This window comes from Acinonyx jubatus, chromosome C1 (assembly GCF_027475565.1).
Source record: "Acinonyx jubatus isolate Ajub_Pintada_27869175 chromosome C1, VMU_Ajub_asm_v1.0, whole genome shotgun sequence".
Lineage (NCBI taxonomy): Eukaryota > Metazoa > Chordata > Mammalia > Carnivora > Felidae > Acinonyx > Acinonyx jubatus.
The window spans coordinates 139,926,857-139,939,628 of record NC_069381.1 but is presented as its reverse complement, the minus strand read 5'-3'; the positions used below and the strand labels follow the sequence as shown (position 1 = coordinate 139,939,628).

At 39.7% G+C, this 12,772-nt stretch overlaps 1 protein-coding gene across 26 annotated transcripts in view; it reads left to right on the top strand.

Annotated features, from left to right (window-relative positions):
• Positions 1 to 235: 235 nt before the first annotated feature.
• Positions 236 to 12,772, top strand: part of NEB (nebulin) — a 212,133-nt gene continuing 199,596 nt past the window's right edge. For all 26 annotated transcript variants that reach the window (XM_053215075.1, XM_053215069.1, XM_053215068.1 and 23 more), the window contains exons 1-9: positions 236 to 371; positions 990 to 1,074; positions 1,600 to 1,665; positions 5,285 to 5,326; positions 6,990 to 7,211; positions 8,992 to 9,099; positions 9,576 to 9,680; positions 10,384 to 10,488; positions 11,103 to 11,207. In XM_053215075.1, the coding sequence (XP_053071050.1) occupies positions 1,630 to 1,665; positions 5,285 to 5,326; positions 6,990 to 7,211; positions 8,992 to 9,099; positions 9,576 to 9,680; positions 10,384 to 10,488; positions 11,103 to 11,207 (723 nt within the window). In that variant the 5' untranslated portion in view covers positions 236 to 371; positions 990 to 1,074; positions 1,600 to 1,629. The remainder of the gene's footprint in view (positions 372 to 989; positions 1,075 to 1,599; positions 1,666 to 5,284; positions 5,327 to 6,989; positions 7,212 to 8,991; positions 9,100 to 9,575; positions 9,681 to 10,383; positions 10,489 to 11,102; positions 11,208 to 12,772) is intronic.

Sequence of the window (12,772 nt, the reverse complement as noted above, 5' to 3'; positions counted from 1 at the left end):
AGACATGCTTATTTTATCCTAATTTTTTTTACGTGAATATGGTATTAAATAGGGTTGCAGAAAATGAGAGATTAAACCTAAATTTGAACTCCATATGCTGGAACTTAGGTAAAATTCCATTACATTTGAATAGTTCTAAGCAAGCAATTTGTTACCCTTTATCCTTTAGTGGAATTGATGAACAGGTGGTTTTTAGAAGATCACTCAGTATATTTAGCTTCTGAAATTCGAGCGACTCAGGGTCTGATTGGCTGCTGTTGCCACGTGATAATTGGGAGCCCAGGCACCAAGCTCGCTCTTGCCTGGGGTTCTCAGGAGGGGAGAGTTGGGAGAGGCTTTGCTGCTGAGGAAATTGATTTGATAGAGTAAAGGTAAGGCCAGTTTATGGCTTTTTCTGACATATTCTTTCTGGAGATGTTCTGCAGTTTCCGTTAAGTATTTTCCAAAGTTTGGGGTCATAACTGGGGAAGTTAGTGATGAAAGTGTGACTAGAAGATCTTGTGACCCTATTGCCCTACTCAGGCCCTACTTACATCTGCCATGTGGTGTGTGATTAGAGTCAAGTCCTCTACTAACCAACTTACTGCTTGACTGAGTTGGCTTTCTTGTCCAAACAGAAAAATTTTTAAAAATGTTTTGCCTTTGATTTTTTTTTCTAAATATATTAGGATGAAAAAGGATCTATGTTCTGCATTCCTATATTTATCCTGTTCTACTGGGCTTCATTTGCCTCAGAAGGAGTGGCAGTTTCACCAGCTTAACAAAACCAGCCATGGCGGGGTATTGGTTTACATGGCAAATATCTTTGGGCGAAGGGACAGCTGCTCCAAGTCATCATCCACTTTTATCAGGAGAGTCCCACTCTCTGGCGTCAAACTAAGAAGGCCTTGGGAGATCCTTTCGTTAGTTCCTGAATTAGAAGCTTGGGCCAAAGACCCACAATCTTACATATACTTCAATCAGTGCTTTAAACGTTTCCTATTTTTCAGGTTTGAGGAAGAGCTACAGAAACAGAAGAGAAAAATCCATAGAAGCCAATGGTGTTCGGGGGGGAAATAACCCCATTGCCTTGAGGTTTCTATTTGTTCTTCTAAGATGGTTGATTTGTTTTTCTGTGTTCTAATTTCAAGTGTAGGCTAGAATGCTACCATGTATTAGAGCGGCGTGGGGACCAAAAGCAGCCCTCTTAGAATTTTAATGCTGGGGGAAAATTCTAACTTCTGGGAGCCAAGCTGACCTCCCTCTCACTAACGCTTTTGCTTGAAAATGTCTTTCGGCAAGTATTTAGAAATAGAAATACTCTGTTTCTTTGAATCCAAACCCTCTCGCTTTCTTCCCTCAACTTCCTTTTGCAAGTTTTACAATGAACTCAATTGATCCCGTAGCTAGAAGTACCAGTACTTACCACGTTCCTGAGGGAATCAAGAGAGAGTAATTTGAAGCCTCAGTTGTTTAGACCTGTATTTAAATATCTTGCTTAGCCTCCAAAAATCTATGGGTATGTAGGCTGGAGAAGTCTTAAATTCTGTTTTTGTAATGTTATGATTTCAGTCCTAGGGAGAGATTCTAATGTGTTTCTATTTTTTGGAATATGGAAAGTTTGTAGGGTGCCACTACTACTCTGGGAAAATGGCCGATGACGAAGAATATGAGGAGGTTGTGGAGGTAAGACTAAAACACCTGACTCTGACAGCCAAGTGTTTTATGTAGCGACAATCGAAGCTGTGTAGGTGAATTAATCACTTGAAAAATACATTGTCTATTATAACTTCACAAAGACTCATTATTAAAGCATGAGAAAGGAATATTTTATGTTCGGTTTCACTATAATTATGTGGGATTTAGAATTGAAAAGAAATATCACTGTTTTTCACTTGTGCTTTTCTTTAAACTCTCAGAAAAACATGGTGTGGGGGAAAGGCGGGTTTTAATTTGTCTTCTAAAACTCCTTCTTTCCCACCTGCCAACTCTCCTGATCAAAGGGACAGAGGAAATGAAGAGAAAGTTCCGAAAACTGAACTCTATTTTTTAGTTTCTGCAGAGCAATAGGGAAAAAAGAGCTATTTGCTCTTTGCTTCAACCAGCTGATCCTCTATAGGGTGATATGGATTCAATGTTCAGAATAAGATATATGAGATTATACACATATGTGAGACTATATATATACATAAATATATGTAAATGTGCACACATACCTGTAAATAGAAATTTGCCGTACTCACAAGTGACATTTGGAGCCGATCAGGATGTCAATCGGGGTCAGCTTTCTGACCAATCCTATTATATTTACCTAAGGGAACGAGACTAGCTTTTGCTTTTAAATTTTGGTGGGGGGGGGGGGGAGGAAGCAAAGACCGAAGTGGACATCTTAAAAAAACTTCCTCTGGACATCTGACACATTTTACAAAGCTGTTAATTGTTTGTCTTATAAAAATTTTAAAATCACGTTATGGTTTTTCTTCACCAGCTCTTGCCTTCAGCTTCACATTCTAGAAATAAAACCTAAAGACTTAGGGGCTATAATCCATATAAATATATTGCCATTGAATCTGAAAGTGCTTGATACTTCATAATTAATGATGATCTAAACATATGAAAATCTCCAAGTGCCGATGATACTTGGAGGTAGTTTTGAAAATCTGTGCTTCTTCATCAGAATGAAATCAAGAGCTACCCAGAACCAAATTCCAAATTAAAGTGCCAAAATTTGTCTTTGGAAGATTATTTTAGCGGCCAGTTTATGTTTAGGTGAAGAAAAATTTGTTATTCTACAAATAAAATTGCTTTTATTATTGAAGGATCTAGGGAAAAAAACACAGAATGAATCTCCTACAGTAGAACTTTCCACCTCTCTGGCTTAAGTGCCAAAGGCTACATTCTCAGTGTTCAGTATTATCACTGGTGTTATTGTTTTACATATGTCCCTATGGATCAGAATAATGTCTATTAAAACATTGACACAATTATACATTAAATTGCCTTCCCTATGGTGGTAATACCAGTGATAATTTTTAGCCTCCAACTTAAAAAAATCCCTTGTTTTTCTTAAAATAATTGTATTCATTGGTCACTGGAAGTTATCCTCAGTGCTAGACTTGACTGATTTAACTAGATGTCATAAAAACGGAGGGGACTATTTTTATTTTTAGGCATCTCATCCTTGCCATTTTGTTCCTAGTACTGCTTCTGGGTCTGACCAGCAGTTGCTAAACGGATAGACTTCCTGCCAGAGAGTGTTCAACCAAGGGCTCTCTGACCTCAGAAAAGATGCCATGAAGAACGGGATGGTGGCAAATTTGAGAAGATGGTCAGGGAAGAGTTCAAAAACAAGAGCTAGCTTTAAAAATATATCTTCTGGGGACCTTGGACATCTAAATAAAATTGTGCTATCCATCTCTATTCAAACTTGGATTTGGGGCTCCTGGGTGGCTCAGTCGGTTAAGCGTCCGACTTCGGCTCAGGTCATGATCTCATGGTCTGTGAGTTCGAGCCCCACGTCAGGCTCTGTGCTGACAGCTCAGAGCCTAGAGCCTGCTTCAGATTCTGTGTCTCCCTCTCTCTCTGACCCTCCCCTGTTCATGCTCTGTCTCTCTCTGTCTCAAAAATAAATAAACATTAAAAAAAATTTTTTTTAACTTGGATAGAAAGGACAAGAAGCAAGGATGTACTATCTAATTAGTGGCACAGCTCTAAAAAAAAGTGAGATTTGGCATATATGTTAATGCCAACCATTTGGGTAACATTACTTTTTTTATAAGCTTCTTTCTGAGATACATTTACTAATGGTGAGAGCCCAGCAAAGGTAAAGTTGGATAGCTCCCAAAGATCTGCTTTTGCTTGGGGGCTCAGAAAATCCAAAATAGTTGTGAATCATTCATTTTAGTTTAAAATTTCTTCTCGAGTCACTGATGTTTTGTGTGGCCACAGGCATGGCTGTGTGTGGATCAGCATTAAACAGTATTCCCTAAAATGTCCAAATGATATTTCCTGTGTGACGAAGGCACAGGCATATAAAAGAGAAATTCTCTGTCCTTTCGGAGTTTGTGGTTTCTGTCGCGCTGTGTAAGGACACACTGATAGAATTAGATTTTAAACTAAAGAAATAGTACAGGAGCAAAGAAAGCCCAAGAGTAGGTGACATTAGGTAAATTTTCTCCTATCTTCCTGCAGATGAAATAGAGCCTGCGGCCTACTGACAATGGTTAAATAACTTGATAAGCGTTCACTGAACCAAGGGGCAAAAGAACAGAGGCCAACTGAGGGAAATTAAGAAGTCAGTGTTTTACCCTCTCCCTGAGCATGTTTTGGTGGCAGGGAAAAGAAAAAGAAAGCATAAAATGTTATACATTTTGTTGATTGAGAAAATGAGCCAAATGTTTCCTTTTTATCCCTTTCCTTTGTGCCTCGGCCTGAGGCTTTGCTTCTTGCTGGGTGAGGCTGGGGGAAAGATTCCACTCCCCTTACGCATCTGAAACAAAATGTCAGCCAGTTCCCATCAGCATCTATTTATTGCCAGTGATGTCAGAAGTAGAACAAAAGTAGGTTTGATTTCAGATCCAGGCTGCAGGCACCTCGCAGCCATCAGCTACAAACTGCAGCCTAACTTTCCCACATCTTGTGCTGAGAAATCTTTGCATGTTTTCACTCTCCCCTTGGCATTTGTAAATTTTCATCTTTGCATCCTTTCAAGACCATTGTGCTATGAAAGGATACACCCCGCACTCTGGAAGAAACTTTCATTCCTTAGTAATCAGGAGGGTGTACGGATAATCGAGATGTGTATATGCTTTCGGGTCTATTATTCCCATGATACAATCCAGTTAAAAATGTTATTCACATTGAGGTTTCTGTTTCGTTTTATTGTTAGTCACAAATAGTGAGTTATGGCAAGTTTTGTTTTGTTTTGTTTTGTTTTTCCTGCCCAACCCACATACTCGGGATATTGTTAGTATATTTTTTCTGCAAATTCTGCCCTGGGTACTGTAAGAAAAAGTCTTACCTTGTCTCAAGTTAAATAACTGCCCCTAATAAATAATTAGCCTCAGACACCTTTCTCATCACCCTGCATCTCCTTGCCTTGTCTGGTAGCATTCACTTTAACTCCCCTGCAGTTTCACAAAGCTAAAATGGGTCCCAAAATGTGAAGACGCTCCCTTGTGTACTTGCTTCCCACAGATAGTACACACTGGCTGAGCTAGTGAAATAATCCAGTGGTTCAGCTGAGGCAGAGGAGAGGTGATTTCTGCTTTGTTCTCATGATAATTCCTTTGTGCTCTATTTATAGTACTACACAGAAGAGACAGTCTATGAAGAGGTGCCAGGAGAGGTAAGACCCAACCTGTATCTGCATGAACTGCATGCTGATTAAAGCAGGTAGAGCCTTCCCCTCTCACAGACCTCCAGGGCTATAGGAGCTGGCAAAGGGAGAATCTGAGAAGAATCCCTCACCTACGTGTGCCCAGCAGCAGATGATACAAGAATGAATGCTACTTGTTTGACAGAATACGTCCCTGTTCTTGCTATTGAACGTATCCAAAGTGATTGGGGATCATTCCCCCATTGTTCGTGTAGTATTTTTGGTGTAGGTGGTGCTCATTAAAGCAATATCAATGGCCATCACCACTCTGTGACTGCAGCAATCACATAGCCTTGGACATACGATTTGCATGGGAACCAGCTGTTTTATTATATAGAGTTGTAACTTGTGGGGCACCGTCTCTGCCAACAGGGACAGCACCGCGAAGCCTATGTCCCTGATGATGCAGTGAAGTGCCACTTAGATTTTAGCACATTAGGAATTCTAAGAAAGCCATTCCCATAGATATTCCAAGGTGGAACTTTTTTTCTAAGGTGAAATCCCTCACTCACGCTTTATTTTCTGAAAAGAGCAGTTTTTCTTGATCGTGACAAACAGGGATGGCTATCCCTGGAGCCTGCTCCAAGAGCCTATGATTGCATGAAACCTAACATTTGTAGATGCTGTGAACTGGTTCATTTCTCACCATCAACCGTACGTCAGTAATAATAGGCAGAAAGCCACCTATTAGCAATGATCTGACAACACTAGGGGAAGTTGTCGTAGAGGTACAATTTCCTTGTTACTTAAGTTTCTCTTCATCATTTGGTACAGATGATATTAGCTGTGAAGGAAATCATGCTGTGAGATGGATTGAAGACTTGTCTGCTTACCTTCTTTTCTTACATCCAGTATTTTTAACCTTGGACCACACCCAAACTTTGGGCCTTAGTTTCTTCCACTATACAGCCTGTTGTAAGAAACAGTCATTTCCCACCTACCGCATGCATAGGACTGTTGTAAGGATAATTACCCCCTTATGTGGTCATCGTTATCCTTGTCCACCTAAGCATTTATTGGTGTAAATGGCACTCCGATTCAGATTAATTAACTGACTAAGCCAAAAGAATGGTAATCACTTGTAATACTGATGTGATTCATTCTTTAGAATTCATTATTCTTTGTGTTAGACTGCAGGGGAGAATGCCTAAAGACCTGGGGAACAAGCAACCAACTTCTTCTTAGACTCATTTGCAAGTGAATATAAAATCAAGAATTTGAGCTTTATTTGATCATCTTCATCTTTTGTTCTTTGATCTCACGTTTGCTTTTACTTTACCTAGACGATTTAAGATTTTAAATGGTTAAGAATACTGTATTTCTGATTTTCATCCAACCTTAAGGGGTTTGGGTTCTTTTCTACAAATGGAATGTTAAGGCCCTGTAGCAAATTACTAAGGAGTAAACTTCTTGTTCCACACCATCTTGGACAGTCAGCATTCAGATTTATGTAACGTGATGTACCTTCATATGGACTGAGTGTATGATTTCCTGCTTTGACTGGCTTTAAATATGTAGGAATAACACTAGGAATGTAAGTCTGACTCGAGGTCAGAATAATGTGTATATACAAGATGGTGATATCACGGTTTTTACTTACATAACAATGTTGAACTGCATGTCACATTTTCAGACAATAACAAAAGTCTATGAAACTACGACAACAAGGACAATCACATCTGACTATGAGCAATCAGAAACTTCCAAACCGGCACTGGTACAGCCAGTATCAGCACAGCCGGTACCAGCCAAGCCAGTGGAGAAGAAGAGGGTTATCCGGAAGAAATTGGATTCTTCTAAGTTCATGACGCCCTACATTGTACACAGTCAGAAAATGCAGGATCTCTTTAGCCCTGTAAGTTTCAAACCATTTCTGCTAATCTGGCTTTATTAGTGAGAAATTATTGATCTCTACCAACTCTGTTTTGGATGCTAGCTGGATTTTGTTTCTCAACCTCCTATGAGACAACAACTTATTCTGCAGAAATATAAGCTCTTGTGACTCTTTAATTTTCCTTTCCTCTAATTCATTTGCACCATTGCAGTATCAGGGAAAACATCCTTTCTGAAATTATTCCCACAAAATAAGCAGAAGGCCAATCGTACAGCATTTATTGGTATTTAATCACAATTTGTTAGCCAATCTAGAATAATGAAGTCCTGAATATATTCAGTTGAAATCAAAGAAGCTAAATAACGTCTAATTAAAACTATGCCTGAGCAGGATGCCCCTAAAGTAGACTAGTTAACAATATGTAAAACGATCTTTAAGAGTTGTATAGCGAAGAAGAATGTGTAGTTCAGAACACCAGGATCAGAGTAAGAACTCCTCTGAAATGAGGATTGGAATATTCGACTATACCCCAGAACAGTGGATTTTAACTGTGGCCGCACATTGGGATCCTCTGGGAGGTTTAGAATTATGGATACCCAGGCTGTTCTGGTTTTATCCGCGGTTGGGACCTGTGCATAAAGATTTTTAAAAGCGGCCCAGGTGGCTCTAATGTGCAGCCTTAGTCCAGAATCACTGCTGTTGAAGGTCCCTGGTCCTTAACTTTCCATGTACGGTTAGACTGTAACAAGTTACATTGACTGGAAGCAGATTGGATCTCATTTATTGATTGCCCTTGTGGGCTGAGGTCTCACTAGGTGGCATAGCCTCCAGCAGCTGTAAAAAAACAAAAAGCAGTTCAGGGGAACATTGGATTATATAGGACTAAATGCTTATGTCAAAAGCATCCTGTTGCGATTGGTCAGTAAATATTTATGTCTGGTTTAGTGTTAACTCCTGGGGACTATTTGGTAAATTTCTAGTTCAGAGTCTCGAATGATCTAAAACCTAGTTTTCTAAGACTTTGATCTGTAAAAACAAGATTATTTTGCCTCCTTTATCCTTGCGGTATTCAGCAAAAATAGAAAATTTTTTGTCAGTTTGTTGCCATAAAGTCTCAAATTCTGACACTAATATCCTAGAACTTCTGCTAGCTTGAAGAAAATGTTGTCGAAGGTTTATAGTATTTTTTAAATGGTTACTGATAAAATCAAGAGTATAATTTAGATTGCTGACTACATTCAAGAGTACTATTGAAGCATTAATAATGATAAATTATACACGTTGTTATTAAAGTGAGAACTCTGTATATTTAGCAGAAATAACAAAATTGCATTCCTTTTCAAAATACTCCATAATTCAGACTTTCCATTAATTCAGCTGGTGTCTCAGCTATCTGAACCACTGAGATTGAACTCCTGAATGGAATATTTTTGCATTGTATTAGCAATCAAATCTTTTCAGATAATTTCTATATTTGCTAAAATTATTGAGGTTCTGGCTTTTTATGTGTGCATTTATGTGTGCAATAAAAACATTGAGAGAATCATTTTAGGGCATTTCCAAGACAATAGTCTGTAATAAAATTTCTACTGTCTCAAGTATCCAACTGTGTTTAGGAAGAGCGATTAACAAATCTATTTTAGTTTTTGCTGAGAATCAGGGTAGGGGACAAAAGCTGTTATAACTGATAATTGTTAGAATTTGCAGGATTTTTTTTTAATCTATTGGGGATAAATACATTGCCTGAAATTTCTGCTGCTGTCTTATCAGGTTTTAGGCTAATATCTGATACTCTTTTCAGAATAAATACAAGGAGAAGTATGAGAAAGCTAAAGGACAGCCATACGCCATCACATCCGATACCCCAGAACTTCGTCGAATCAAGAAAGTACAAGATCAACTCAGTGAGGTGGGCTGCATTGCTAAAAGAAAGGAGACAGACATGTCAAAAACATGCCCATCACTGGGAATTGAGGGCTTTAATTGGTGTAGAGAAAATGAGCAGTCGAATTGCTGTGAGCCAGTCCAGAAATCTAGAGGAAGTATTGGCTATAGACTATGTTGCTCTAAATGTGAACCCCAAGAGACCTCTAAAAGCTTGGCTTAGCAAGTTAGCTTAAGAGATACGAGCTGGTAAATTCGAATTCACTGTGGTCTTCCATGTAGGAGAGCAGGGAGGCTGAAATTCAGCCAGGAAAGCAGATATGCAATAAATGCAGGGACTCTGCCGATTTTTGGAGATCACGGTTTTCTACCTAAAATGTGGAAAGTCTGCTTTGTGGTGCAGACGTTGAGTCATTGGGTTAATGCTCTTTTGTTAGAAGATACCCTTTAGTATACTCACATGTGCATGCCTGTCATGAACTCTGTATATTATTTCTGCAGGTTAAGTATCGAATGGATGGCGATGTTGCTAAAACTATCTGTCACGTAGACGAAAAAGCAAAGGACATTGAACATGCAAAGAAAGTGTCGCAGCAAGTCAGTAAGGTGAGGTCATGTTATGGATGGCTGGGATGCTAAGTAGCATGTAGATTACCTCTACCTGGCCTTAGAGGAGAAAACTGGACAGGCCCGATCCTGCTCACCAGTCTCACTTAAATCCAGGGACCTCATGAGCTCTGGTATCCACACATGTCAGGAAGGCTGCACAGATGACTGAAGTGGCCATAGGACCTATGGTGGATTGGAGAGCATATGCCCTGCAACTCAGCTCCAGGCAGCTGCTATACAGAGTGCAGTCCCAATGTCCCCAAAGTCTCTGATTTATTTTTAAAGAGGCTAGGGAGCTTTATTTTTATGAGAAATGCTCAAATTTCAAATGTAGGCAACTAATTAAAAACATTTAAAAAATAACACGTAAGTCAAAAGAAACATATTTACTATCCAAATTGAGCCAATGACCAGTAAGATTGCAGCCTTTAAAAGGAATCTATAGAGAATCATAATCATGATTTAGTTAAAAAAAAAAAAATCAGACTTTTCAAGTAAAAGCTTACTAATGCAGGAAAAGTATTATGGGATGTTGACATGGTCAATGTTTTCACAATTGATGCTAGTAAAACAAAGGCACAAGGGCAGCCTCTTGTGTGAGGACACTTTGATAATGAAAGACTTCACAACACTGTGTTCTCTAAACGCTCATGCCCTTGGGGGAGACATCAACCACACGTCCTCTGCTCTTTCTGTCTAGGTTTTATACAAGCAGAACTGGGAAGACACCAAGGATAAGTACCTGCTTCCCCCTGATGCCCCTGAACTTGTCCAGGCAGTTAAGAACACAGCCATGTTCAGTAAGGTAAGAGCTTCTGCTCTGTCGTGACTTCTGTCTTCCTATGTCCTTCCAATGTGTAATTTAGAGGAATACCCAGTACTTTTGATAATCGGGAATGAAGTTCCTCAGTCTTTTTGTGAGTATCCTTGAGCCATGCAGGTTGCAGGGGTAAGTGTTGGCAAGGGGGAACTGAGAAGAAAGCTGTGGAGTAGAGGAGAGGAGAGGGTCCTGGTGGGAGCCTGAGCAACCCTGATGAAGGAACACATGGGGAGAACGAAGATGCACCGGGGAACTGGCTCTGAGAGACCCACAAAGTATAGACCCTGGGCTACACTTTGGGTATTTCTGGCCATCACTCTTACTCAATGTTTATTTTCTGACAGAAACTATGCTAAGTGCCTCCCGGCTCCTTACACTTGGATTAGTACTTGTTGCAGGAAGCAGGTGAAGTCCCAGAGAAGAAACCAAAGCAGACACATTTACTCTTCTGAAAATAAGATTTGCCAGGAAAGCAGGACGAGCTATTAATAAATATGACTCTGGGTGGAAAGGGGCAGGTTATCTGTGGATTCTATTTACCTTTGATCTCACCTTGCCCTTGGCTCTTTTTCATAACTTTTCACTCTTTCCTGATTTAGAAACTGTACACTGAAGACTGGGAAGCTGACAAGAGCTTGTTTTACCCATACAATGATAGTCCAGAGCTGAGGAGGGTTGCCCAAGCCCAGAAAGCCCTCAGTGATGTAAGTAAAATACAGTCAACCTCATTGGCAGGGTGGAATCAGAAGACCTCAGATTGTCTTCTGGCCACATGTTCATTGCAGTTCTTCTTTCGAAAAGACTAAATGTCCTTATTGCAGATGAATACATCTAGAATCATTATAATTTATGATGTCTACTTAAATTGGATTTTATAACTTATATTAGATATAATTTAGTCCAATCTTGTTTTTTCATAGGTGAAGAACCTGAGTCTAAGACCACATAGGTCATTAGTGGCAAAGCCCAGATTAGAGGCCTGGTCTTGTGATCTCAAGACCAGTGTTCTTTCCACTGCAGCATGTGCCCTCTGTCCCCTTGGCTGGAGTTGAAGTTTTTCTTTGACGTCACAGGGGCATTTTTAAAAACCTATGAGATCATAGCCACTTTCCCAAACATATTAAGTGAAAAATGTTATTGAAGTATCCTAATTATGAAGTCTGAATTGTGGTCTGTCCCCGTTTTTCTACGTGGACTGACATACTTGTCCAAACATGTTTGTGTAGTTCGCAAAAAGCTCTTGCCATTGGGTGTACATGGAGGATATTTCAGAGTTAGTAAAAATCAGCAGTCCCCTGGCCAGAATTTTAGTATTTTAGACCTTGAAAACAGTTTATTAGAGGAACTAAAAAGCCTAATAGTTTTAGTCCTTAGGTTGAAAGCAGTGGCAGCAGCAGAGAGCCCTACTCGATTCTAGCACTTTCCCTTGTTTTGAGGTTCTTTATTTCTTGACCCCTGGATTTGTTAGCTGCCGTATTGAAAAGACTACTACTCTAGTCTTCAGGAGAGCACCGTTTTATTATTTAACAAGTTGTTTTTCATTCAGTTGTCAACTAAGCCCCCGGAACCTCTTACATTCACTGTGAATGTAAGTCAGTTGAAATTTTCAACAAGTCAGTTGAAAATTACTGTGATTTACTACCAGTGGATCTTAGGATCCTATCTTGCCCTGTACTGGAATTATGCATGTTCATTTGATGGCATCTCCAGCTTTTGAGGTCTAATTTTTTATTGCCTCTCACTTGATATCATTTGCAAATTTAGTGGACATATTTCTATCTCCATTTGCATATAATTGGTTAAAATATAGCATAGAAATACTCCTATCTTTCCATAGAGTAAGTTAGCAACTAATGAAGCCATAACAAAAATTTAAGGCCGTCTAGTGCACAGTACCCATTTTGATGTGTAGGGACCTCTTGCTTCTCTTTTAACTTAGCTTTCCGGTTCTGTATCTCATAAATCTACAATACTGTTGTGTAACCTTTATCAAGTGATCAATAGTTATGTGTTGAGGGGCGCCTGGGTGGCTCAGTCGGTTAAGCGGCCGACTTCGGCTCAGGTCATGATCTCGCGGTCCGTGAGTTCGAGCCCCGCGTCAGGCTCTGTGCTGACAGCTCAGAGCCTGGAGCCTGTTTCAGATTCTGTGTCTCCCTCTCTCTGACCCTCCCCCGTTCATGCTCTGTCTCTGTCTCAAAAATAAATAAACGTTAATAGTTATGTGTTGAAAGTCCATTATGCATGCATACCTAGCAGGATAGAAAAGTAT